The sequence below is a fragment of the Scardinius erythrophthalmus genome, assembly GCF_964197995.2.
Source record: "Scardinius erythrophthalmus genome assembly, chromosome: 17".
Lineage (NCBI taxonomy): Eukaryota > Metazoa > Chordata > Actinopteri > Cypriniformes > Leuciscidae > Scardinius > Scardinius erythrophthalmus.
Genome location: NC_138237.1, coordinates 7,849,754 through 7,876,647, shown reverse-complemented (window position 1 = coordinate 7,876,647; position 26,894 = coordinate 7,849,754). Strand labels below are relative to the sequence as shown.

General features: G+C 39.9%; 1 protein-coding gene across 9 annotated transcripts; it reads left to right on the top strand.

Annotated features, from left to right (window-relative positions):
* The first annotated feature begins 1,296 nt into the window (after nucleotides 1–1,296).
* Nucleotides 1,297–26,245, top strand: sec16a (SEC16 homolog A, endoplasmic reticulum export factor). 9 transcript variants are annotated; one of them, XM_081390017.1, is made up of 33 exons: nucleotides 1,303–1,428; nucleotides 1,852–1,925; nucleotides 5,000–5,021; nucleotides 5,541–8,520; nucleotides 8,637–8,770; nucleotides 9,102–9,196; nucleotides 9,298–9,436; nucleotides 9,517–9,706; nucleotides 9,789–9,960; nucleotides 10,501–10,643; nucleotides 11,493–11,554; nucleotides 11,683–11,821; nucleotides 12,031–12,270; nucleotides 12,605–12,702; nucleotides 12,795–12,876; nucleotides 12,957–13,074; nucleotides 13,166–13,277; nucleotides 13,400–13,505; nucleotides 14,336–14,476; nucleotides 14,567–14,680; nucleotides 17,210–17,384; nucleotides 17,470–17,996; nucleotides 18,381–18,431; nucleotides 18,973–19,131; nucleotides 19,243–19,326; nucleotides 19,415–19,471; nucleotides 19,562–19,688; nucleotides 20,626–20,766; nucleotides 20,889–20,974; nucleotides 21,764–21,817; nucleotides 22,927–22,986; nucleotides 23,382–23,459; nucleotides 25,283–26,245. In XM_081390017.1, the coding sequence occupies exons 4-33, from the start codon at nucleotides 5,590–5,592 to the stop codon at nucleotides 25,346–25,348; spliced, it is 6,681 nt and encodes a 2,226-aa protein (XP_081246143.1). In that variant the 5' UTR covers nucleotides 1,303–1,428; nucleotides 1,852–1,925; nucleotides 5,000–5,021; nucleotides 5,541–5,589; the 3' UTR covers nucleotides 25,349–26,245. The 9 variants fall into 9 exon arrangements, with proteins under 9 accessions (XP_081246141.1, XP_081246149.1, XP_081246143.1 ...); XM_081390016.1 differs by having other exon boundaries at nucleotides 1,329–1,428; nucleotides 1,887–1,925; XM_081390020.1 differs by having other exon boundaries at nucleotides 1,329–1,428; nucleotides 1,887–1,929.
* The last annotated feature ends 649 nt before the right edge of the window (nucleotides 26,246–26,894 follow it).

Below are 26,894 nucleotides of genomic sequence, written 5' to 3'. Positions count from 1 at the left end.
TTCATATGTGTGCATTCTTTCTCAAAAATTGGATGAAATGCTTGTATATTTTCTGTACAGATTCTTTCTTTCTGGTGGTACTTAATGCAAAGCTCATGTTTTCTGCTGCATACAACCCCCCCCCACCCCCTTTTTTTTGTGTGTGTAATGTATATATTTAATACTAGTTATGTTAAAGCTGTTGCAGTCCCTGCAAGGTTTTTAAAATATTTTCAGATTGTGTAAAACCTTAAGGGCATTTCTAACTTGTTTTATTATTATATGGTAAAATATAAATAAATGTATGAGTATAATGTTAAAAGCAAAACACCAATTTAGAAGCTTACTCATTTCTGATCATGCTTGTTAAATACCAATTCAGTTTTAGAAACAGAATTAAACAAAGATTGCACAAATGATGAAGAACTGTAAAATGAATTTGTAAGAGACCCCCCACAGAACTGGTATTTTACTTACATTTAATAAATTCACCTATTAAGGGACATTTAACAGCATTTCGAGTCATTTACTCAGTATATTATATGACAGTTTGATTAAAAATCCAATGTCTTTATTCTGATGAAGTAATCTAAAAAGAGATTGAGGAAAGTTTGTGAAGCTGTATGTATGGCAGAAATAAAACCTGGTGTTTTGACAGTATAGAACTTGTTTTAGAGAAATTTGTCTAATTAGTTGTGTTCTGCATCTGAGGGAATAGACTTTGAACCGCTTGCCCACTTTGTTTATTGTGCAATATTAAAGGGACAGTTCACCCATAAAAACAAATTTTGTCATCACTTACTCACCCTCAAGTTGTTCCAAACCTGAGTTTCTTTCTTCTGTTGAGCATAAAAGAAGATATTTCGAAGAATGTTGGTAACCAGACAGTTGACGGCACAAACTGATTTCCATGGTAGGAAAAGAAAAAAGAAGTCAGTGGGTGCCGTCAACTGTATTGTTATTACCAACATATTTTCTTTCGTGTTCAACAGAAGAAAGAAACTCATACATGTTTGGAACAGCATGAGGGTGAGTAAATGAAAATACATTTTTGGGTGAACTAAATCCTTCGATTACACTCCGAGATCAAGGGGGGGCGGTATTTAGCTGTAGGCCAGCCTGTCCATCATATATTTGTCTTCATAATAACAGTGCAGTAAACTTACAATAGCATATTTTTTACTGTCGTATTTTAACAAAAATTACAGCCCACACGGTTTTGTGGCGGCCGTGCAATATTTTATGTTTATGTTTTTTATCGTGAATGGGGCGGGGCCAACGGGAACGATTCCTGACGTCACATGTACACGTCGCCAAGCAGGACGCGCTCGGCCAAGATGGCGGACAAGTGTCAGCCGCTGTGTCCTGCACTTTTTTGAGAATCTCAACTCCAGCCGCACTCCTATCGAGTTTTGTTTGTATCTGGGCATCTCGACTGGAAGATAACAGGTAAGAGATCCCGTGTGGAGCTGTATGTTTGGGCTCAGAGAGTCCTATGTTTCGAGGGATTAACTGGAATTGTTAGCATGCTAACGGCTAGTGGCCCAGTCAGCTGTCATCTGTAATTCTTCGCATCCTCTATTTACATTTTTTATGTTTATTCTTTTGTGTTTCTTTTCGTGGCATGTCCATTCAATCTCTATCAGGGTGCATAGTTTAATTTGCAGGTTATATTGATTCGTTATATTGTGGTTTAGCTACTGCCTTTTTGTATTTTGCCTTGCTTGCTTTACACTGCTGTAAGTTCATCGTGTGTGTGTGTGTGTGTGTGTGTGTGTGTGTGTTTGTTTTGACTTTTTTGCCTGGTCATTCTAAGAACCATGATCCGCATGATCACAATGTCATTATTTTTGCTTGTTTTAAATACTTTAGTACAAGACATCTCTTATCTGCATTTGCTGATGTAGGTTGAAGAAACAGGAATTAAAGAGCAGGATGTGACATCAGTGGGTAAATCTAATCCAGCGCTATACGTGTCCGCCTTTGAGCCGGATATAATGCAGTATATGTCAATGCAAAATATAAATGTAAATATATGATAAATGATCAGTCACTCGATGGAGCCTGACACCAGTCATTATATATTATCTGACCTTGCATGTTTTTGATTAAAAACATTTAGGATAATATGAATCTGATGCTGTCATTACATGTCAAAATCAGTGCAGACAGCACAAAAAATCAACAGATTTCATCTGGGCTTGTAAATGATTAAGAAAAGTAGTCCACTATGTGGAAACACAATTAGACTGTTATATACGTCACCTTCACATCAGTATTATCACCCTTGGGCTCCAGAAATGGCAGTGTCCTCCCAGTCTTGCTGCAGTATTGTTAATGGTCATATGCAGTGTTATATCTTTGTGTTCCATAAAGGTTAACTTTGTAAGTAGAGACAGTATCACTTTTTGGACACCTACTCATCCCAGATTATTACTATTTCCCACATTTTAGATCAAAACTATGACACAACACACATTGGCTAATTCGTTTGTATGTGAAGTGACCAATATAATGTTACAAAACAAATTAAAACGATCATAGATTTGAGCTTCTTCAAAGTTGCCACCCTTTTTCTAGATTCCAGCTTTGCAAAGAGCTTTGCAAAGAAATTCATGCAAGTGCAAATACACTAGTGTTCAAAAGCTTGGGGCATTTAGTTGATTAAAAATGCAGTAAAAGATTAATATTTTGAAATATCATTATTTAATTTAAATTAAACCATGGTCTGGGTGAATACTCGATTCTGATTGGCTGCAGGGTGTCTGTTAAAAAGTGATAATGGACACCTAGGAAAGGCGTCCCGTCAATTTGCCTGATGACAGTTCTAAATGATTGCGCTGGCTCTCAACTGCTGCGGTCGGGTCGCTGTGGCCACGTTGCTTGGCAACGCCCGTATACGGGAGATATTAAATAGTGCGCTCGACTTAATAAATAAAAACCCTCACGATTTTTACTCTAAAACACATTAAAGTATTATTAATTGATTAAATATTTCTTTCTTTCGTAAGTAACCATGGTATAAGCGGGTTAATGCCCTTCGAGGTGTCCATTATGTAAGGGTTAATGCCCGACGAGGTGTCCATTATGTAAGGGTTAATGCCCGACGAGGTGTCCATTATGTAAGGGTTAATGCCCGACGAGGTGTCCATTATCAGGTTTTAATGGACGATGGCGAGGCGTGAACCGTCCGACGCGCAGCTGAGTAGGCCTGTCGCGATAATTAAATAACCGTCTGATCGCGATTATTTGATCTAACCGCGATTGTTTCAGACAACCGCGATTATTGCGCTCTTTTATAGCCTACGGCACAAGGGGGAGTCATGGACCAAAATAAATAGACAAGCACTAATTACGTTTTCCAGCAACATATTCAAAGTCATCTGAAGCCATTCCATAGCTTAATGTGAGGGACAGTAGTATATTTACATTGTTAAATTAAAGTTCACAAACTCATCTGCAGCTGTCAATCATTCCGTTCAGCATTCAAACTCTGCAGCTGTCAATCATTCCGTTCAGCATTCAAACAGCGCGCGTCGTCCGGTTACGACAGGATACACGGTAAAACTTTCTCCAATGTGACATTGACGTTATAATGCTTGATCTGTAGATAAAGGGCTATGGATTTGCATAAAATGACTTTATTTTGGAGTTTTTTTGCTGTTTCTAAATGACTCGCTTGCTACCGTGTGCCTACACAGCACAAGGACTATGAATTGGCATCAGACGCGCAATAACTGGAGTTTAAAACTGTGAAGAAACAAATGATCAATAAACTGTTGGACTGATATACACTAGGATTTGTGCCCTCGACATTTCTTCACTTTGTGCCGTGAACTTTTAAATGCGCACTTGTGCAGCTCTGCGCACTGTGACTCCATGTTGCATTAAGCACATCATTCTGCACCCGCGATGCGCATACGCGCTTTGTTCCGCTCTGTTTTGAAGCGTATCATATTATCATGGTTTGTGCACATTTGTTTTTATTAACATGTTTAGATTTTATTCAATTACTGTGCAGATGTTTTCAAAAATTACTTTTTGCTGCTGATTTATACACTCTCTAAGTTTAATAAACAAATTGTCATAGCTATTGAATATATTTATTTAATATTTAAAGGTGTTAACTGTAATCTTACACTGCAAAATGATAACTTACAAAGGATTAAATTTATCAATTATTTAATGAATGAAGCACAAAGCCCTAAAACAGACAATTAATCGGCATAATCGCCAAAGCCCCAACACAGACAATTAATCGTCAAAGCCCTAAAACTGACAATTAATCGCCATAACCGCAATTATTTTTTAGACAATTAATCGTCAGCCAAATTTCATAATCGTGACAGGCCTACAGCTGAGTCCACTATTTAATATCTCCCGTATACAGGCGTTGCCAAGCAACGTGGCCACAGCGACCCGACCGCAGCAGTTGAGAGCCAGCGCAATCATTTAGAACTGTCATCAGGCAAATTGACGGGACGCCTTTCCTAGGTGTCCATTATCACTTTTTAACGGACACCCTGCAGCCAATCAGAATCGAGTATTCACCCAGACCATGGTATAACAGGTTTTAATGGACTTTGGCGGAGGCAACCGTCTGACGCGCACGCCTCGCCGTCGTCCATTAAAACCTGATAATGGACACCTCGTCGGGCATTAACCCTTACATAACGGCTTTCTAATTGAATATATTTTAAAATATTGTGAATTAGAATTCCACAATTCCAAGCTGAATTGTCTTTGAAAATTGAAAAGTCATCATAATATGCTGATTTGGTGCTTAAGAAACTTTTGTTATCACTGTTGAAAACAGTTTAGTATTAAAATTATCAGCTTTATCGCATCAGCTTTTAAATCAAAAGGTTTCAAAAATCATGGAAAACATTTATCCAGTGCTGATGTCACTATGATGTAGGTTAGGTCAATAAAACTGTCAATGACAGTGTGAACATTGTTGTTTAATGATAAACATTGTATTTTCATAAAAATAAACTATATCTATCCCTTACTGTTGTAGATTCAACTATGCACTTGTAGAGGTGAGGCCCCCTGCTTTAAAATATGTCTGACAGGTTTCAAAGTTCAATGTAACTTAATGCACATTTCTTTCTAACACCCGGCCCACAGTGTGCCTGATATCTGGTTTCTGAGTGTTGTGACTGTTCATATGCCAACATAGTAGAGTACAGCTGTCTTCACACCTACTCATCCTAAGACTTATGAAAATTAGATGGTGTGATGATATTTGTGTTCAAGAGAAGAAACTTGGGTATAAAGTCAGCATGAAATCAAAATCGACCATATTTACATGTGCATGTCGTCTTCATGAATGGGTAAGGTGCTCTGTTTGTGTGCACTAGTGACACTTTTTTGTGTTCTTATTTGGACTGCATAGCCTACATGATGTTTAAAGCAGAATGCTCATTATTATTTTAGTTGCTCAGCTGAACTTTGGATGTGTTTTCTTATGATGCATGTTGATAACGTGGAAACCCTGTGGTGAAACCAGACAATCTTTGCACCAAGATATGACATTAATCTGTGTTTTTCTGTTATAGTGAGATCTCCAGTAAGTATAGACACTTTGGAGACCTGTGAGTGTAAAAGATGCAGCCTCCTCCTCGGGCAGCCCCTCCGGGAGCTAGTGGACCCCCGCCTTCCTCCGGTGGCCCCAATGCCTTCAGAAGAAACAGACCCCACAAACATGTGGCTGCAGCTGCTATGACACCGGCTACCCCACCCAACCAGCCAGTGACTGATCCTTTTGCCTTCGGGAGACAAAGTTTTTTGCCTATGGCAGAGGGCAGCCAAGCTCCACCCACAAACAGCAATCCACTTCCCATGCAAGGCCCTCCCCTGCCAGGGTTCAACTCGATGGCTCCACCACAAGGGCCACCACCAGGAACAGCGCAGGCAGCCTCTCCTGGCCCACCACCAAGAATTTTTACACCGCAACCTGTTCCCCTAGAGCCATCACCAAGCTCCAACCCTCCTCCTGCAGAACCAGGATACTTTAATTCTCAAGAATCAATGCCCTATATTGCACAGTTGCCTAACCCTGCTCCTCCTTTCAGTTCTAGTCCATCACATCCACCCTCCACTGCCCCAACACCTCTGGTTCAATCCCAGACTCCTTTTCAATCTCAGCCAACGCCTCCCCTACCTTCTCACTGGGTTCCTGACCACGGAAGCCGTCCACCTTCCGTTCAAAACTACTTTCAGCCAACTAGTGATCACCCATCTCAGCATTTCCAAGCTCAAGTCCCAACTTCTGTCCCCTCTCCCCACACAACCCCACCCTCTGTCCCCTCTCCCCACACAGCCCCACCTTTGACACCATCTCAGTATCGAGGTCAATTTGCTCAACCGAATGTGATTGGGCCCAGTACAACTCTGCAACAGAACTCCCACTTCCCTGCTCAGAATTATTTCAGTCAGTCAGGTGGACCCTCAGAGCCATGGTTCAATCAGAGCCCCCAGGATCAGTCTCAGCGTGCCTGCCCTGTCCCCTACTCTGAAGTCCCCAGTGACTCTGGAACTCTCTCAATGTTCTTCGGGGGAAATGATGTTGAAAATGAAGAAACACTGTCAGGAGAGGGGCGTGTAAATGGGATTCTTCACCCTCTCCATTCGATGACTGAGTTCTCCGGTCCGTATTTGAATGACAGTGGTAACATTCGAGCTGGGGCAGGGCCGTGTGATTCGGTGGAAAATCTGGAATGTGTTCCAAACCAGGAAGTGCTGCCTAATGAGCCACCCTCAAGCCATGCCTTTGAAGGGGGGGCTAACTTGGAGACACCTGACTCTGCTCCTCATCTTGCCCGCTCTGCAAGTGTCTCATCCAGCTACAGCAACGTCAGTCACAGCAGTGGACATGGTCCTCACAGCAGTGGCCACATCCCTCGGCGACAACAAGGTGTAGTGGGAACGTTCATTCAACAGGAGAGTCCCCGCCCACCAGATCACCCTCCTTTGCATTCCTCCACTGGTGGATACTTTGAACAAATAGACTCCAACCCAGCTGCAGAGGCAAGTCCTACTTTCCCAACTCCTAGCCCACCTAAACCAGTTGGCGTGTTCCAAGCAAGTGCGAATTCCTCCTTTGAGCCTGTCCGCTCACACGGTGTAGGAGTTCGACCTGCTGAGGTTGATCGTGCACGTATGGTAATGGAAAAGGGTGGACGTGATGTGCATACTGGCAACTTAGAACAACCCCCAGACAACTTGGAGACCATTTACCTCTCGGAACGCCGACCCTCATCTCGGGCTCAGGGAGCACGACGCCCCATTGAGAGTCCCGCTACTACACTATGGGCTCAAAATGACACTGCCAGTCTAGGTGCTAACATACTGTTAGCCCCTGCAGCACCCTCTTTGGCTGCAACATTTGTTCCAGCACATCCATCTGAAGTCATCCAGCCACCGGAGGATGGCCCTCTTGATTTACATCCAGCTAAGCCAGATCCACAACCTCCCTCTGAAAACCTAGAGATTCCACCAGACTCCTTGCCTCAGGCAAGTTTAGGATATGCCTCCTTGCTAGTAACTTCACCTCCCGAAGAGGCCCTGAACCAGCCCGTGTTGATTGCCCCACCTTCCTCTAATTACAGTTTGGTTTCCTCTCCAAACCTCTCGCAACCTTTAAATCAGACAAGTCCTCAAGAGACAGCAACACCTGTTCACTCACCCCTTCAGTCTTCTGTGATCACAGATCACAAATCTCAGATTTCTCCTCCAACAAATCAGCCTCATTTTTCTCAGACACCAGTAAACTTCAACCCTTCTTCCACTCAAGGCCTCTTGAATCTAGCACCAGAGGCCCAAGATGCTCAGCCCTCTGTTCAAGCAGCCCGACCCGTTCTCTCAAGGGCCCAGTCTCTTAGAGGTGATAGCCAATCTCTTCTGCCTTCTGTTTCTCAAGCTCCGCCTTCTGCTGCCGCCGCCACTAATCACAATCAACCTTCAAATTATGAGCTGCTTGATTTTTCTATGCATCAACCACAGTCCACAAATCAGGTGACATCAGTACCCGCTGTCTCTCAAAAAGCCCATCCTGCGGGCTTGGTGAATAACACACCTGGCTTTTACCTGCAGGTCACCAAAGATGCACAGCTGGGTGGGCAGTCTGACAGCGAGGCTCTGCCCCTTCAGCAGATCTCTAACCCCCCACGACCCTCCAGCAACCATCCCGACAATGATCTGACTCGTACCTCCCACCCTCCCTATCCACCTCCAGCTCAACACCAGCCTCCACAGGTCCCTCCAACTCATCCTGGTGCCCCTCCTACTGGACCTGGATCTGCCCCACCGTTATCTTACCCACCCCAATCTGGAAACTATGCCCCCCAGCCACTTCAGGAACCTCAAAGACCTCCTTCATCTCTAGGTGGTCAGTCAGGTTATGGGGCTCCTCCTGCGATTCCCCCTGCTCCGGGCTATGCAGGATACTACCCAGGAGCCTACCCTGAGTACCAGGATGGAAGATTGCCGTACCCACCCCAGTACCCTATAGATCCCAGAACTCAAAACTACTATCAGGTGTGGTGTAATCAAATGTGTTTCTACCTATCGAAGCTTCTAAATGCTAACACACTTTGTACCAACATGACTTAAAATATCCATACTTTTTTCCCCTGTTTGTTTTGATTTTGTAGGATGATCCCTACCGTAGAGGAGATCCTCGATATGCCTGGTATGATGGTCAAAATCCTGGCTACCGGGAGGCTGAGCGCCAACCAGAGAGGCCGAGTTCTAGAACCAGCCAATACTCGGACAGACCCAGCTCCAGGTGAAAGAGTGTTTTTACACTTGGTTCAATTTGCTTGGTTGCAATCAGAGTTTGTATCTACCCCCCTGACCCTGCAGATCTCTTTTGGGTTCGCAGGATGGCTCTTGAATACACCACTTAGACCAAACATAGACCAATGTTTCAATCAGACCCAGAGTCTGATGTGGTTTGGTGGTGTGCAGCTGTGTTAAGGAAACCAGTGATAACACAGACCTGGGTTGCACCAAAAGCCATGGTTTCAAAGCATTCTCAGACTGAGAGTTTTAAATGATTTGTTTTTAACAATCAATAACATGATTCCCTTGTCTTTCTCTCTAATTTTTGATCTTAGACAGGGGTATCAAGAAGACCTTTCTAGATCCAGCCGTAGTGCCTATGATGAATACTATGCAAACTACTATAAGAGACAGTATGATGCCTATGGAGGTAAAGACTGTTTAGCACTACAGACAGATGCTCTCTATGCATCCAAGGGCTGAATGTGGTGTTTCTACTTTTTTCTTATGGGTTTGTGTTTGTGTATGCAGATAAGAGCAGGTGGTATGATCCAAATGCTGCTTATGATCCACGCTACAAAGCCTACTATGATCCGACATATGGCTGGTACTATGACCTTGAGGGTTACAGAAAAGGAGAGGCGTATTACAACCAACAATATCAAAACAGGTACACTCAAACACCCTTGCATTATATCTCTTTTTACATGCTAACACGTCTCTAACTGAGTTTTCACTAATCGTTACCAGGGGACGAGAGGGGTATGATGATCCATGGCGGTATTACCCTGGTTATGACTCCAGCTTTGATGATGACAGCCGCCGGCGCGACCCGTACGCTGACGAATTTGACCGCCGTTCGGTTCACAGTGAACAATCAGCGCACAGTGTACATTCATCACACAGTCGACGCAGTAGCTTCAGTTCACGGTCACAGCAGGTCTGTGTTTGTGTGGTTTAGGTGTGATTTAATGTGTGTATGTATCTGCATAATGTATGTAACAAATTTCTTCTTTCTGCAGAGTCAGGTGTACAGGAGTCAAACAGACTTGGTCAGTGCCGCCTATGACACCACTGGGACCACTCTTCCAGTGGATTACACCTACAGCCAGTATCCTAACCCTTCAGATACTGCAAATTACAGTCAGATTCCTTACAACTCTGCTGACAACACCTGGACTGCCACAGAGCAGCGTAAGTATTACACACAAACACAAAGCAGTCATCATAAGCTTGCATATCCACCATAATGTTGCAATTAATATTGGGATTTCCTTTTCAGTTTCTGTGCTTTAGGTAAAAAACTTGCCAAAAATAGCACTCATTTTTGTAGTTTAGAGGTTAATTGCTTGACACAGTGGTATTTTAGAATCATTCATATACTATTAGTTTTTGTTAGTATTTTGATGTACATTTTAATTTTAAATTTTTTTTTATTGAGGGTTTTAGGAACTTTGTTTTTTGTTTTTGTTATTTTATTCCTTTTTTTTTTTGTATGTAGTTTTAGTATATTTTAATACTTCATTTTAAACTAAACGAAAATGAGAAATGTTGCCTTATTTCAAGTAAGGAATATGGTTTTAGTTAACGAACATAACCTTGTCTTGACATAAGTGTTTCCCAGCATTCTCTGTAGCATTAAAATACATAAAGCTTGAATTTCACATCTAATGCACATGCTCTAACATTAATAAAAGCTTCCTGTCTTTCTCTCACCCTTTTTTCCTTTCTCAGCTCCTCCAAGGCCGTTGACTCCAGAGAAGTATTCTATTCCCCACCGCTGTGCTCGGTTTGGTCCGGCTGGTCAATTGATCCTTGTCCAACCCAACCTGCCTTCTGCTGGTCAGCCCACACTTGTGGAAATCCACAGCATGGAGGTAACAACTGTAACAGAGTGTGAATACGCTGGCATATAAATCATCAATTGCAAGTACTCACTCGTATCTCTGGAATTTAAGCATTTTTCCAGTTCATAAAAAACTTGTTTATCTAGTTAATTACCTATTCTGTAAAAAAAACGTATTACCCCTTTAAAAAAGTAATATTTTTGTTGTCTTGTGATCAAATGTTTGTGTTTGGTTAATTTAATACCGTATTTAGCCGCCAGCCAGCAGCCATATCACCCTGTAGCCCATGACTGGTTGCCCACTGAAGCTAAGCAGGGTTGAGCCTGGTTAGTACCTGGATGGGAGACCTCCTGGGAAAACCAGGTTGCTGCTGGAAGAGGTGTTAGTGAGGCCAGTAGAGTTAGTAGCAGTGTGAGTAGTGAGTTAGTGCTCACCCTGTGGCCTGTGTGGGTCCTAACGTCCCAGTGTAGTGATGGGGACACTATACTGTCAAAGAGCACCATCCTTCGGATGAGACATTAAACTGAGGTCCAGGCTCTCTGTGGCCACAAAAAAAATCTCAAGATGTCTTTAGAAACGAGGCCAAATTTGACCAGTGGTCTCTGTCCATCATGACCTCCTAATCATCATCCCCATATATATATATATATATATATATATATATATACACTCTAATTGGCTTCATCACTCTGCCTCCTCTCCACGATGCTGTAAAGCGCTATATAAATGTAATGAATTACTATTATTGTTATTATTATTTCCCAGCAATCCTCCAGAGTGTAGTTTTGTTATGTTTTTGTGATTGGTTATAAATAGCTCCATGATAATTGCTCAGTTAAATTATTTGCATCTGATATCTTGGCTGTGATGTTATTCCAGACGATTCTGCAGGACTCTTCAGAGCAGGCAGAAATGCGCTCATTCCCTGGCCCACTCGTCAAGTAAGAATCATCCTTTATTTACTGAATAAAGGTGTACACGTGTATAGTCTGACACTGTCAGATCCACGTACACAGTCAAACAATCCAGTCATCATCTCGTGTGTGTGTGTGTGTGTGTGTGTCCACAGAGAGGAGACTCATAAGGTGGATGTCATAAAGTTTGCTCAGAACAAAGCCCAAGAGTGTTTGCGAAACGATGACCTCATGGACAAAGACTCCGCCTTCCTCATCTGGGAGTTCATTGTGCTGCTGTGTCGCCAGAATGGGGTGAGTGTTTGTGCAGGCCTTACCTTAACTAAGAGTGTGAATCGTGTTCGGTTGCTTGTCCGACCCCAAGTTCGAGTTCAGTTAAATTAATATTTAATGTTCATTTATATATTTATTTGGTATGTAGTCATGTGATAAGTGTAATAGAAACCATTAATAATTGTTAGTATTAAGTATGTTGCTTTGGGTTTTTTTTGGCTTGGTTTTAGACTGTAGTTGGAACAGACATCGCTGACCTCTTGCTAAAAGAGCATCGCTCTGTTTGGCTGCCGGGAAAATCCCCCAATGAGGCTAATCTCATCGACTTCAACAACGAGGCAATAGAGCATGCCGAGGCGGATGAGGCGGGGCCAATATCCCTCCTATCAGACACTTTCATGGGCGTGCCCGAGAATGTTGGCAAGGAGACGGAGCGCTTCAGAGAACTGCTACTATTCGGCCGCAAGAAGGCAAGACAAATCATGTCTTTCCTTTTCAGATGATGCCCCTAGAACATTGTTTCTTGTTGAATATCCTGTTTCACTTCAGATTATGGAAGTTTGTGGTTATGGCCAATTATGGTTGCACATGCTTGTGATTTTTCTGTGTTTTAGTATTTAAATTTTTCTGTTCTGTAAAATAAAATTAAATCACACTTTAGATTAGGGTCCAATTCTCACTGTTAACTTACTATTAACTATGACTTTTGCCTCAATAAACTCCTAATTACTGCTTGCTTATTAATAGTTAGTAAGGTAGTTGTTAAAAGTGGAAAGACATTTGAGAAGTTTGTGTGTTTGTTAGGATGCTCTGGAGTCTGCTATGAAGAAAGGCCTGTGGGGTCACGCGCTATTACTGGCTAGTAAGATGGACAACAGAACACACGCCCGTGTCATGACCAGGTAAACCACCTCTACTTACACCAACCTATGTCTGCATGCTTATAAAGCAACAAACAGTTTGCTTAAATTGTGGTTATGCTTGTCGTTGTCAGGTTCGCCAACAGCCTGCCTATTAACGACCCTCTTCAGACGGTTTACCAGCTCATGTCAGGACGAATGCCGGCTGCTGCTACTGTACGAGAGAGTTTGTCTATGTTAATATAGTCATTTATGCAGTTCTTTTCTTCATGTGCATCATCTATTTTTTCTGGCAGTGTTGCGGAGATGAAAAATGGGGCGATTGGCGCCCTCATCTGGCCATGGTGCTGTCCAACCTCACACACACTCTGGATCTTGACACCCGCACCATTTCGACAATGGGGGACACATTAGGTAAATAAACGTACTGTCATGAAGGTGAACTTGCACTCATATTGTGGATGCCGCACTGGATCTGTAGTCAAGAATCTTCTGTTTGTTACAGCATCTAAAGGTCTAGTGGATGCAGCCCATTTCTGTTACCTGATGGCTCAGGTGGGCTTTGGTGTTTATACCAAGAAAAGCACCAAGATGGTCCTCATCAGCTCCAATCACAGGTGTGCAATGACACATACAGTTGATCAGTGATATGCATATAAACAATGGACACAGTGTGTAAATGGACATCCACTCTCTCTCTCCCTCTCTCTCTCTCTCTCTCTATCTCTCTCTCTCTCAGCTTGCCGTTTTTGAAGTTCTGCTCGTCAGAGGCAATTCAGCGTACAGAATCATACGAGTATGCTCAGTCTCTTGGCTCTCACGCCCTCTCTTTGCCCAACTTCCAGGTGAGATGAACATGTACACATGTATGCAGTCACTCGATTAGGGATGTAGGGATGAACTGACTTGTTGGTGCGTTATCTAAAGCAATGTTATTTTATTATCATTATTATACTTTTATAGTATTTGTTATTTTTAATTGGTATTTGTTATTATTTTGTTAGTTTTTTTTATTAGTTTTCATTATTACTTTACATTAATACTTTTTTATTTGTTCAAGTTTTTGCTATTTTAAAAGGCCATTATTTTATTTATTGGGTGCACTAGAATAGGTTAACATGCTTTAATGTTCAAAAAAACATTATTTTTCACATACTGTACATTATCGCAATAACTCTATTCCCAGTCTACAAAGCCCCTTTTTCTAAAAAAAAAGAGTCTCTGATTGGCCAGCTAACCCAGTGCATTGTGATTGGCCAAACACCTCAGATGTGTGCGTAAATGTAACACCCCTTAACATAAACATGACATGGTAACAACAACACTACAGTTCACTGAAGCATTGCCTTCTTTGCTTATTCATTTAGACAGGCATTCTGCTTATATTTCAAATTGTGTCACAGACTTTTGTGGAAATAATATCTTGATTTCGATCAAGGCATTTTAGGCAGGTCTGGAGCATTGTTCTCTGTTAAATAGAATAAATCCTTTTTCTGGGAGACTATGAGCTTCGTAACTTTGCAGATCTCATACTTGCACAGATGCGTTATACACACTAAAGGAAAACATTAAAAAAGGAGGAACAGCTTCCTCTTTAATTTGGCATGCTAGACCTATCTGTACCTTCTGAACAAATCCAGGAAGGTCATGACCTTTTCCCCTTTGACCTGCACAGGTGTTCAAATTCATCTACGCATGTCGACTGGCGGAGTCTGGGCTCTGTGCTCAAGCCTTCCATTACTGTGAGGTCATTTCACGCACTCTGTTGAACCTTCCTGAGTACTACTCGCCTGTGTTCATCAGTCAGCTCATACAGGTACACAAACCAAGACTTGGTTTCTCATACGGATTCTGCGTTTACATTTGTCTACACATGTCTAATCTTTCTTCCTGTGTCTCTTTACAGATGTCTCTGAGGTTGAGGTTTTTTGACCCTCAGCTGAAGGAGAGACCAGAGCAGGAGTTGTTTATAGAGCCTGATTGGTTACTGCATCTCAGACAACTGGATGGACAGATCAAGGTGTGTGTCTTTTCTTTTATCCAAAAGTAAAGTCCCCATGTTAGTGCCACACTTTATGAAAATGGTATTACTCTATTCCTGCATAGTACCTGTAAATTAAAGGTTTTCTTTTTTTAATTTATGGCATAATTCCAGATAGGGTTGATTAATCTAAATAAAATCGAAATCGTGATATGGCTTGGTGAAAATAATACAATTTAAATAAATGTGCAATGTGTTTCAGAGGGTTTTTAGTGTCTAATCTCTGCATCGGCTCTGAGTTTGAGTGGCTTATAACGTGCATTTGGGAACGCGGCTTGCGCCAATCATTTCACCAACTTTGTAATGAGAAGCCAAAAAAAAAAAAAAAAAAAAACCGTTTTCAGAGCCCCCTGTGGTTTTCTACCAAAACAAAAGCTTATTCAGTCTCTCCAGGAATTTGGCTTTTGCGATCGAAGACTTTAATGCAAAATCAAGCAAACCCATTTTTGTCTTCTTTCAGCAATTTTTCCAAAAAAAAAAAAAAAAGTGTTAACCTAAGAGGGGGGAAGCAATATTAGGTAATAAAATCCATGATTTACAGTCCAAACTAATTAATCAATATGTGTTTGAGTGTCCTGCCAGTGAATTACTTTGTAAAGTAATATGGAGCACCGGGACATCCATTTATATAAAAGTGTTTTAAAACGAAAAAAAAAAAATTCTGACATGAGCCCCTTTTGAGCAACAGACAGGGTAATGTTAAATATTTCCAAATCATTAATTCATGACATACACTTGTCTATTATTTTTTTCAACCTGTTCGCTTCCAAAATGTGTGAGAGAGACGGGGCTGCGCAAGTGATCCAACCTCTTATTCAGGCACGAAATTCGCCGTTTTAAAACCTAAAAGGGTCACCTACGTGATTTGTGCAGATCCGATGAGAAAATATTTTAGGGGGGGGGGGGGTGTTCGAGGTCGAGGCCAGCATTTATCCCCTATAAAGTTACCATAAACTTCGCAGCTTTAAAAAACAATCATCATTCCGAATGCCGAAACATGACAGCCAATACGAGTCAGAGTAACGTTAGGGCAGAAATGTTTTCAAAGTCTTTTACACCGCGAGTCTGACAACTGGACACACTGCCGAACAAAGAACCGCACGTCGGAAAGCAAGCCTGAGGTAAGTTAGCTTACAATGTTAACTGTCCTGTCAGATACAGACAGCGATGTTGCCAATGTCATTATTTTTTATTTTGACATAGAAGTGGGCGAGATAATATCGCGAGCGGGCGCGGGCGCCGTGAGCGCTGAGCGAGCAGGAACAAGTATTCATTGCGCGGCTCGCCAAGCTTTAATTTGTGGCTCGCAGTTGCATGGCGGTAAATAATACGGTGATATGATAATGCATTCACTATAGATATTTCATAAAAACATTAATAACAAGTAGGGGCTTTAACATAACCCGTTAAAAACTCAAAGTGTCAGCTCTATTACAAATTTTTTCGATCGGATTGAAAGGGGTGGTTTATCGAGAGAACGTGAAAAAACTTGATCGATTGAAAACCGAAACTGAAAGGACGACGTATGACGCGCTGAACAAGCTGTTCTCCTGATAAATAAAGTGTCATATAAATGAATATCCTTTCATTCTATAATTCTCCTTTCACTCAGCATCTGTGAAGTGAAGCAGGACAACGGCTCACCAGTCCTTGTTTCAGATTATCATACAGACCACTGGTTTGGGGCATTTTTAATGCGTGATAAATAGTAGTAGTAAATAGTTTTTTTTTCTCTGAGACCCGATGAAATACTAGATCAGCGGCCCATTGGTTCTTTTCTTGATTGACACTGGGCTAGCCCAATCACATCCTTCTCACCTTTTTTACCCCTGACCTGTTTTCATGCCTGCTTATTAATAATTAACGTCAGGTGTGTGCAATGAAATTAAAGTTTTTAGAGGTTAATCATACAATTAAACTTCTATATGTGATACATATTGGGGCGAATATTTGTTACTCCCCATAATGTCTGATTTCACCTGTAGATTTGAAAAATAGATTTACAGCTTTAACTTTTTAAAGGTAATTGCACTCTTACTGTCACTAACACTAATTATAAGTACATCGTGATTTTATGGTGGATTTTCGCTGCAAACAACAATATATGTGCATAATTTTGTCGTTATTTTAGGCCACAAAATCAGAAAACAAAATCCTGGAATGACTGGTTAATTAAGACATAAGTACTGTCATTTTAAAGCTGTAATAATAATGATTATTATTATTTTGATGTTATTATTGTAATATCGTTTTTTTATTTTACATTGAAATATTATTTTTAACATTTTTGTTTCATATTTAATCATCATCATCATCAATAATAATAATATTAATTCATATTATTAGTTTATAATTATATTGATATATAATTGCAAAATTTGCGGCTGAATTGAGCAGTCCTACAAAATAAGCACAGCCAACCTGGAGCATTATAAATTGCAATCACTATTTTTATCAGAAAAATCACATTAGATGTTCTGATCACATTCATGTTATTGTCCCATTCAGGACGGTGTGATGACTTTCCGTGCGGATCGCAGCACCCCACAGCTTTATCCCTGCAGCACCCCCAGTTCAGAAGACCAGTGCAGCCAACCTGACCCCTCAACTCTGACCCCTGATCCCCACAATCCTCTCATGACCTCCCTTGTGCCGCACGGTGGTGTTCAACTCATGCCACCAGGTATGATTCAGTGTGCAATGTGAACCTGAGAAGAATCTATTTTGATTCCTTTATCATTCACCATCTATTTTATTGTCTCCTTTAGCCCCTCCTACTATTCTTCAGGATGGGGCGGTCCCTCCGCAGCAAGCCCCGCCTCCAGGTGAAAGTGTTCCATTCTACCCAGGGCCACCACAACCAAACTTTGTGGCAACGTACCAACCTGAAGCACATGAGCAGTACACACCCATGCCCCAGCAAATACCCCCACAAATGCCCCAGCAAATGCCCCCACAAATGCCCCCACAAATGCCAGCATACAACTCTACAGAAATGACTCCACAGATACCACGTCAGATGCCCCCAGGAGTGCAACATCAGATGCCCCCAGGAGTGCAACATCAGATGCCCCCAGGAATGCAACATCAGATGCCCCCAGGAATGCAACATCAGATGCCCCCAGGAATGCAACATCAGATGCCCCCAGGAATGCAACACCAGATGCCCCCAGGAATGGCTGGGGTCGAACATGGCTCCGCCCCTTCCTCTCCTCAGCAGTTCCCTCAGTCGTCTCCGACGTTCAGTGGCCCTCCTCCACAAGGAAAGGACTTTTATGATGAAATGGCACGCATGGTGAGTTATAATAACCTAGAAACCCAGAATTCCATATTTATCACAACTAACTCTGGCTATTATTATTTTAAAGTAATTTTTCATTGTTGCATAAAAATTTAGCTAATTAGTTTACATCATTACTTTTTATGGAATGTAACACATTGTTTGCTATTGTTTTATGTTTACCTGGGTTTTCAGTTGTATTTATCATGACATGAAATACTTTGAAATGTAACACCTTTTAGTCCATCTTTACTTCCTCCACCAGTTTTGGGTAATATTGCGTTACATTTGTTACATTGCTCCTACATAAAGTAGCTAGTTATGTTAAATATCATTTTTTTTATGGAACTTACCATTTATATTATTTATATAGTGTATTAAACAGGTTGTTCGTTTCAGGGCCCAGGCAGAAGATCGAGAACCACTTCACAGTCATCATCGATACACATGGTACTGTCAGTCTGTATATAAGATTAAGTACAGTTTTTTTAAAGGAAATTATTACCTTTATTCATCAAGGATTCATTAATGTGACCAAAAGTGACTGAAAATACATTTTATAATGTTACAAAAGATTTCTATTTCAAATAAATGCTGTTCTTTTGAACTTTCTTTTCTTAAAAGAATCCTGAATAAATGTATCACTGTTTCCACACAAAAAATGTAGCTCAATTGTTTTCAACATTGATAATAATCAGAAATGTTTCTTGAGCAGCAAATAATCATATTAGAATGATTTCTGAAGGATCATGTGACACTGAAGACTGGAGTAATGATGCTTTGATTACAGAAATAAAAAAAGGTTATTTCAAACTACTGTAATATTTCACAATATTACTGTTTCTATCAAATAAAGGCTTCCCTGGTGAGCGGAAGAGACTTTCAAAAACATTTTTAAAATCTTACCGACCCCAAACTTTTGAACAGTAGTGTACTTAGAGTTTTAACCTTGCATGGTGTGTTACATCTCTAATTCTGTCCTTATTTGCAGACGGGTCGTCGGTCTCGCACAACGTCAGAATCGTCCAATCATTCTGGACGGGAGCGCAGCAGTTCACTAGCCAATCAGGGTTCTCCTCCTCCCCCACCTATCCCAGAGGCTCCACCACAAGAAGAATCCAGGAAGATAAAGAAAGACTCTCCCAAAAAGGTACATACTTGCATATAAACATATACATATACCTACTGGATACGGACTAGGAAATCTTTCATGATTGTAATGAATGTTGCATAGTCTTATTACGCTTGCTTTCTTCATCAGGGAGCGAGTGGCAGCGGCTGGCTGACCTGGCTAATTCCAAAGCGGAAGAACGAAGCGCATCTCCCAGATGACAAGAACAAAACTGTAGGCACATACTTCCAACAGCTTCCTGCTCGCTCTCATACCCGTCTTATTTCATGGCATTGATTAAGAGATGACATTTATTTTCCAGATTGTTTGGGATGAAAAGAAGCAGAAATGGGTGAATCTAGATGAGCCGGAGGAAGAGGTGCAGCAGATTAATTAGTTCATGCATTTCAAATGCTGTAAACTATCATGCATGTATGATTGTGAATGATGGAATTTGTTTGTGTTTCAGAGCAAACCCCCTCCACCTCCACCTACTAGCTTCCCCAAAGCTCCGATGGGCGGCCTAGGGATGGGGCCACCAGGAGCAGGGGGTCCAGCGATGGGGCCGCCTGTCAATATGTTCTCCAGGAGAGCAGGTATGTCACCAGTCACATTGTCATACACCTCTTTTCTCTTCCTAATTACTTCTTAGTAAGAAATCTCTCCATTATTTAATCATCTTTTAGTTATATATGTATATGAGTGGGGGGTCGGTATAGATATTAAATACATAAATTCATATATTAAATAAAAGGGTGTTATTTTTTTTTGAGGAAACATAATTTGGACCAAAAAGGTCATTGCTGATGTTATTGTAAACTAAAACTACTAAAAATAAGTAGTTAATTGAAATAAAGCTAAAATAAAGTAAAAAAAAATATATGTATTACATTAAAAAACTGTTGCTTTGGCTGTTGAAGTTCAAATATTTGTGAAAAAAATAAATGAAAGTTTAAAATAAATGAAAGCTAAAAGAAAAATTCAAATATTAAAAAATAAAAAAACGCATGTAAAATTACTAAAACTTTAAGATTAAAATGAAAAAAAAAATAAAAAATAAGCCAATTCAAAATATTAATAAATATTAGAATGGTATAAAAAACTACTAAAATAACCAAATACCATAAAATGTTTAATACATTTTTAAATGAAACTAAAACAGTAAAAACCTAGTTAAAAATAATCAAGGCATGTTTTACACTAAATGAACACCAAGAAGAATGATATTTGTTCATTAGTACCAATACAACAAAACATAGAAATAAAGAGCAACATTTATGAATATTTTATTTAAATATTAAAAACGTAAAATGGCTCATAGGGACTTTGAACCAAACAAATCAATGAATCAATTCTTTGAAATTAATTAAAATGATTAATAAAAAATGAATCCAACTTCTGAAATCTATTGATATTTGAGCTAAAGCGGTTTAAACCCAAAGACACTATTTAAAAGAAGTCTCTCCATCTTAAATCTGTCGTACCCCCAAGCAAAGCTCTTTTGCCTGTTTAGTGAGTGTGTTTGTGTTTCAGGCACTAAGAGCCGTTATGTGGATGTGTTGAATCCTGGTCGTGGAGGATCTAAACCCGCCGCTGCCGTGCCACCCCCTGCTGACCTGTTTGCTCCTCTCGCACCCATGGCCATGCCAACCAACCTCTTTACACCAGCTGCAGGTGTGTGTGTGTGTGTGTGTGTGTGTGTGTGTGTGTGTGTGTGTGTGTGTGTGTGCGCGCGCATCAGTGTGTTTATGTGCATCAGTCTATGTCTGTGTGAAGTCCAACACTGCTCTTTTCAGCCCTAGGTGAGCAGCAGCCGATGGAGGGAAGCATTCCAGAAGCCAGCGGTGATAACACACAGCAGACTAGTGCCACAGTGCCACAGGTACACACATCTGCCCTGCAACACAAACCCCATATAAACACACAGACTGCGTCCAGAATTCACTTTGGTTCCTATCACAACTGGGCTTGTTTAGCCATCTTTTTCTTGCTCAATTGAGCCGCACAGCATTTTGAGTCTCTCAAATGGCGAGCTTTTGTGCAGTTGACATTGTGTATCTCTTTAATTTGATTTGCTAATATTGCTTTGGTGAGTAATATAAATAAATAGAAAGGTAAATATGCACAAAGTAAATAAAATTTATTTTATTTATTTTCACATTTTATTTACTCACCAATGTAAATAGAATATATTTATTTTATTTATTTATTTTCACATTTTATTTACTCACCAATGTAAATAGGATATATTTATTTTATTTATTTATTTATTTTCACATTTTATTTACTTACTAAAGCAATTTTTTCTTGCTTTTTATTTATTTTTAACATTTTATTTACTCACCAGTTTGTTTGTTTTTGTCTTGCATTTGGCTATTGTATTTTTATTTTATTTATTTCCAGAGCCACTTTATTTTATATTGCAGTTTTTCTTTTTCTTTTTTTTTCTTTTTTTTTTTTTTTTTACATTTCAACTTATTTTACTGATTTTATTCAACTGAGGCTTTTCTTTTTCTAGCATTTGGTTCTTGACGATTTCTTGATTTTCATTTATTTAATAAATTCTAATATCAGATAAACGGGACAGCACTACCATCTCGCTGAAATGCATTCACACCTAAATTTGCATGTAATACACATCCGCTATAATGAGTGTGTGTTTTCTATCTAGATGTTTAATCCGAATGCTTTGCCTCCCGGCCCGGAGGGAACCCAGTCTGGAGAGGTCAGATCATCCTTTAATACTTTACCGCTTTTTCTTTAAAGGGATGGTTCTGAGTAAATTCAACCTAGGGTCCTTTGCACCATGACCTCGAGCCAAACACCCCCCAGAAGCCTTTTTTCCCTTGATTGAACATTATTAAAGTTAGAGCTTATTTAGAGATATCAGCCGAATGGCTTAGTGCAGGCGCTAATGGATCCTATGATGTATCTCGTAAATTACCCCACTAATAATGCCCAGAATGGTACCAAACTTCTACAGTAGTACAAATAGGTTCTGTACTCATAAAACGAGGCATTGGAAAGTTTGTAAGTACATCAGGAGTTTATTTAAATCACACTTGCCTGATGGCTAATGCTACCGCTAACCCGGACGTCGAGGTCACTTCCGTGATTTGGGAAAAGCCTGTAAAAGTCCTGGCAGAAAGTGATGCATAAGGATATAGTGTAAACTTTCCAAAGCCTCATTTTATGAGAACAGAACCTATTTGTACTACTGTAGAAGTTTGGTCCATTCTGGGCATTATTAGTGGGGTAATTTACGAGATACAGCCTTGGATCCATTAGCGCCTGCACTAAGCCATCCGGCTGATATCTCTAAATAAGCTCTAACTTTAATAATGTTCGACCAAGGGGAAAAAGGCTTCTGTGGGGTGTTTGGCTCGAGGTCATGGTGCAAAGGACCCTAGGTTGAATTTACTCTGAACCATCCCTTTAAAGCCACTTCATTCTGCCATGCCCTGCTCCTTCACCCATTAATGCAGATTAACATAACTTTAACAACACATATGCTCACATGTATACTTACCGCTTCTGAAACACACACATACACTTGATCTTGCATCTCTAACTGTATTCCATGATTATGGGTTTTGATTATTATCTCAGATCTGGTGACACAAAGTGCATGAGTGTGTGCGAGTGTGTTTGAGAGTGAGAACGCATGTTAAAGGACTACACGCTACTGAGGTGTTGCCATGGAGACCACTGATTGTGATGTAATCATATTGTAATGATTGACAAGAGATGTGTGATTTAAGATGGCGCTGCATGAGATTAATTTGGGTTTGTGGTGTTTTTGTTTGTTTGTTTCGTTTATTCCTGCTGTTCTAGCTGTCACGTTCTAGCTCAATGAGTTCTCTATCTCGAGAAGTGAGTCAGCATTTAAATCAGGTACTTTCAGCTGGTTATTATCTGAAACACACACACCTTCTCCACACACTGCAATGATAAAACAACAGTGCTATGCCGTGCTTTCTAATGCTGCATAGTAAAACGTGAGCACACATGCTGTCTGCACGCCTCTAACATCACACACTTACAGCCACACCTCCAGCACGACACCTTTGTGTCATCAGCAGCCCTGGCTGAGTACATGGCCAATAGGAAGGGCTCTTGGATCTCAGAGGCGTGCTGAAGATTGAGGCTCCGCCCCTTTTGGTGCATGCACACATTAACCAATCACATGCTGCATGCTAATCATGACTTTCAGTGGACATGGCCGTCTGCATCCATGGTGGTGATGTTGCTTTCCTGTTCCCATGGTAACCACAAATGTGTTCTCATAGGTTCCCGCTCAGCCGCCAGCGCAAGCAGCTCCACCTGCAGGGGGCGTGACCTTTTACAACCCCTCCCAGTTTGCACAGGTAGGATTCACAAGAGATGTTATTTGAACTGTTTTTTTTTTTTTTTTTTTTACTAAAACTAAAATGACACAAAATCGTTTTAGTTAATTTGAAAAAATATAAATATATATTAGATTAAAAAAACCTAAATGAAAATTACGAAATGTTGCTTTTGCAACTAGCTGAAATAAAATGTGATTTTTTTCTTGCCTTTATTTATTTAATTATTTTCACATTATTTTGTCACTTTTTTTATTTTATTTTTTTATTTTTTATTTTGATATTTCAACTTTATTTTACTTTATTATTATTATTATTATTATTATTTTATTTTAAAATTAAATACATAAAAATGTTTACTGTAAAAAAAAAAGAATTTTTAAATAAAACTAAAATAGTAAAATTTAGTTAATGAAAATTTACTAAATGAACATGAAGAATGATATTTGTATCAAAACAGCAATAATTACCACAGGCAAAAAAATAATAATTACCAGTCAAGTCAAGTCATCTTCATTTATATAGCGCTTTTAACAATATGAATTGTTTCTTAGCAGCTTTTTACTCATAGATATTGACATACTTTCCTAGTTGATTTATCACATTAAAGTAAGATAATTGTTTTTAATTACAAGTTTTATGGTTGAATAGAAAGAAAAGGTTATGTAAATCAGGCGAATGATATTTGAAAGAACTGCTCTGTAAGAATCTTTAGAATACAGATAGGATCTAGGATGTAAAGTGTGGTGTATGTGAAGCTGCTGAAATGGAGATTTCTGGCTCAGTGCAGGAGAAAAACTCATTTTGAGAAAACGCCATTTAAAGATATATCTTGTATTTGAAATCTACAGATGCAAATAGATAGTGTAATAAACACTTTAATGTGTATTTTGGATGTTTTGCCTATAGTGTTTTGCCTTAAAGAGATAGTTCACCATAAAATGCAAATGAAGTCATCGTTTACTCACCCTGGTGTTGTTCTAATGCCGTATGACCCGCTCGTGCTTGTCCAGATAATGGCAGTCAATAGTGACCAACATCAAGCTTTAAAAAGAAAATGCAAAAGTGTCACTGAATGATCCGATGCGATGCGTATCTACTTGTGTTCTCGGGTTTAGGGTTTGGTGAAAAACAAACTGAAATTGAATGTATTATTTAATGAAATACTTGTCCTTGGCTGTTGGTCTTCTATTAGAGCCGATTTGTGAGAAATACAATGCCTTGAAATTCCCAAAAAAGTATCTGTGTTCTTTCTTCACTGAGTTGAATATCGCTGAACTGGAACTCCATTTGTTTGATGACAGATGTGAACGCGATAACTACTTGTTACGATGAACAAAATGGTTATATTCACCTCAGAGGAGAGGGTTCATGAGATGTATTTCATGTCACATTTCTGTTAATCTTGATTTCTCACAATTTGCGTGTTTTTTTTCTGGGCGAGACAGAGTGGACTGCGGCATGAATGAATGCGCAGTCGTTAAATAATACATTAAATTTCAGTTTGATTTTCACCAAAAACTCTCGTAAACCCTCAAAACACTTGGAATAAATGACGTGACGCATGGGTTCATTCTGTGAAACTTTTGCGTCTTTTTTAAAAAGCTTGATGCTGGTCGCTATTCACTACCATTTTATGGACGAGCGTGAGCTGGAAATTTGTTACTAAAATTGCTTTTGTGGCCCATAAAAGAAATAAGTGTGTATGGCATTAGAACAACACCAGGGTGAGTAAATGATGACTTGGTTTTCATTTTAGTGTGAATGATCCCTTCAAGGTAAATGTTGTGGATGTCGTCACAGAAAGAAACTGACACACAAATGTCTTTCTCTGTCTTCTTCAGTCCGCTCCCACCAGCCGTGCTCGACCTGGGCGTCTGGGACAGAGAGGATACCCCACAGTGAAGTAACAGTGTCGCTGTAGTTCTAGATCAATCTGTGCTTCTAGACCAGATCGGACTGAAGTTTGGTTTCTGCCTGGACTACTAGCAGCCCTCAGCCTCCCAAATAACATTGTCCCGCCGTCATAATCGTGGTTTTCCCGTCTGTGCTGAAGTTGGAACGAATGGATCAGACTCCGGTCATTCTAGACTTCTCATACCCGTTGCGGTCTAACTCTCGAGTTTGTACGGACCGGCGGCGCTTCCTCAGCGTGAGCAGTGTGAATACAAGTGCAATATTGCGATTTTTAGCCCTGTGTAGTTGATTTCCCTTAGTGTAGTCTGCTCATTTCAGCAGGGTGTATGCGAGTGTGTGTGTGTGGGGAGGAAATGTGGGCGTGTCTTGCTGATGAAAGGCAGCCAATGCATGTGATAGAGGGCGGTCTGGCCTGTTGTCATGGGAACAGTGCAGCGTACCAGAATGTTTTAGATATTTATTAAGCCTCCTGTCTAAATGAAACCGGACAGGATCCGTATATCAGTGCGAATTTGTGTACGCATCGCCACAATGTGCTAAACAAACCGATCTCTTCTACCATCTCCTGATCGAATCCTTAATTTTGCCAGTAGCGAAGAATCACATTTTTATGATTTACCAAAATCCCTGTGATCATTTGCGTGTTTTGCTCATTCAATAATATCTTATTTTCCTGACTTCATCTCGCTCTCTGATTGATCGTCTTCATGTCCCTTAATCACACACCGCTATTCCTCTGCTCGTTCCGGGGTCCTTGTTCCCATGGTTACAGCGGGGTTTTGTAATTCCAAAGGTCAGCTCTGTTTGAAGGAAGCTCAGACTTTTCCAATGTGTTTAGAAATCGACTGTACAATTCTTGATAAAGTGACAATAAAGATATTTTTGAGCTCTTTAATACTTCAGAATGTTCTTTTTTTCTCTTTTAAAAGGTAGAAGCATTCTGTCTCTCTTTTACTATGAGCTGCTTATATATGCATGCTTAATATTATAAAATTATTTGCATAATGGTATTTAAACAGTTGTAGATGTGTGTTTACTACCCATGTATCTACACTACCACTGATAGAGTTGGGGTTGGTAAGATTTTTAAAAAATATATATCTCTCATGCTCACCAAAGCTGCATATATTTGATCAAAATATAGTTAAAAAGAGTAATATTGTGAGCTATTATTACAATTTATTTAAAATGTAATTTATTCCTGTGATCAAAGCTGAATTTTCAGCATCATTACTCCAGTCTTCAGTGTCACATGATCCTTCAGAAATCCTTCTAATATGATGATTTGATGCTCAAAAAACATTTCTCATTATTAACAGTTGAAAACAGTTGTGTTGATTAATATTTTTGTGGAAACTGTGATACATTTTTTTCAGGATTCTTTGATGAATAGAAAGTAAAAAACAAAACAAAAAAACATTTATTCGAAATAGAAATCTTAAGTAATATTATAAATGTATTTACTGTCACTTACAGTCGATTTAATGAATCCTTGCTGAATAAAACTAATAATATTTGTTTAAAAAGACCCCAAACTTT

Bases quoted from the DNA above. Each gene is read 5' to 3' on its own strand.
- sec16a (XM_081390015.1), top strand. From the start codon at position 5,590: ATGCAGCCTCCTCCTCGGGCAGCCCCTCCGGGAGCTAGTGGACCCCCG. The intron at 13,506-14,335 runs GTGAGATGAACA...TGACCTGCACAG, and splicing joins TCTCTTTGCCCAACTTCCAG to GTGTTCAAATTCATCTACGC. The intron at 19,327-19,414 runs GTAGGCACATAC...TTTATTTTCCAG, and splicing joins CAGATGACAAGAACAAAACT to ATTGTTTGGGATGAAAAGAA.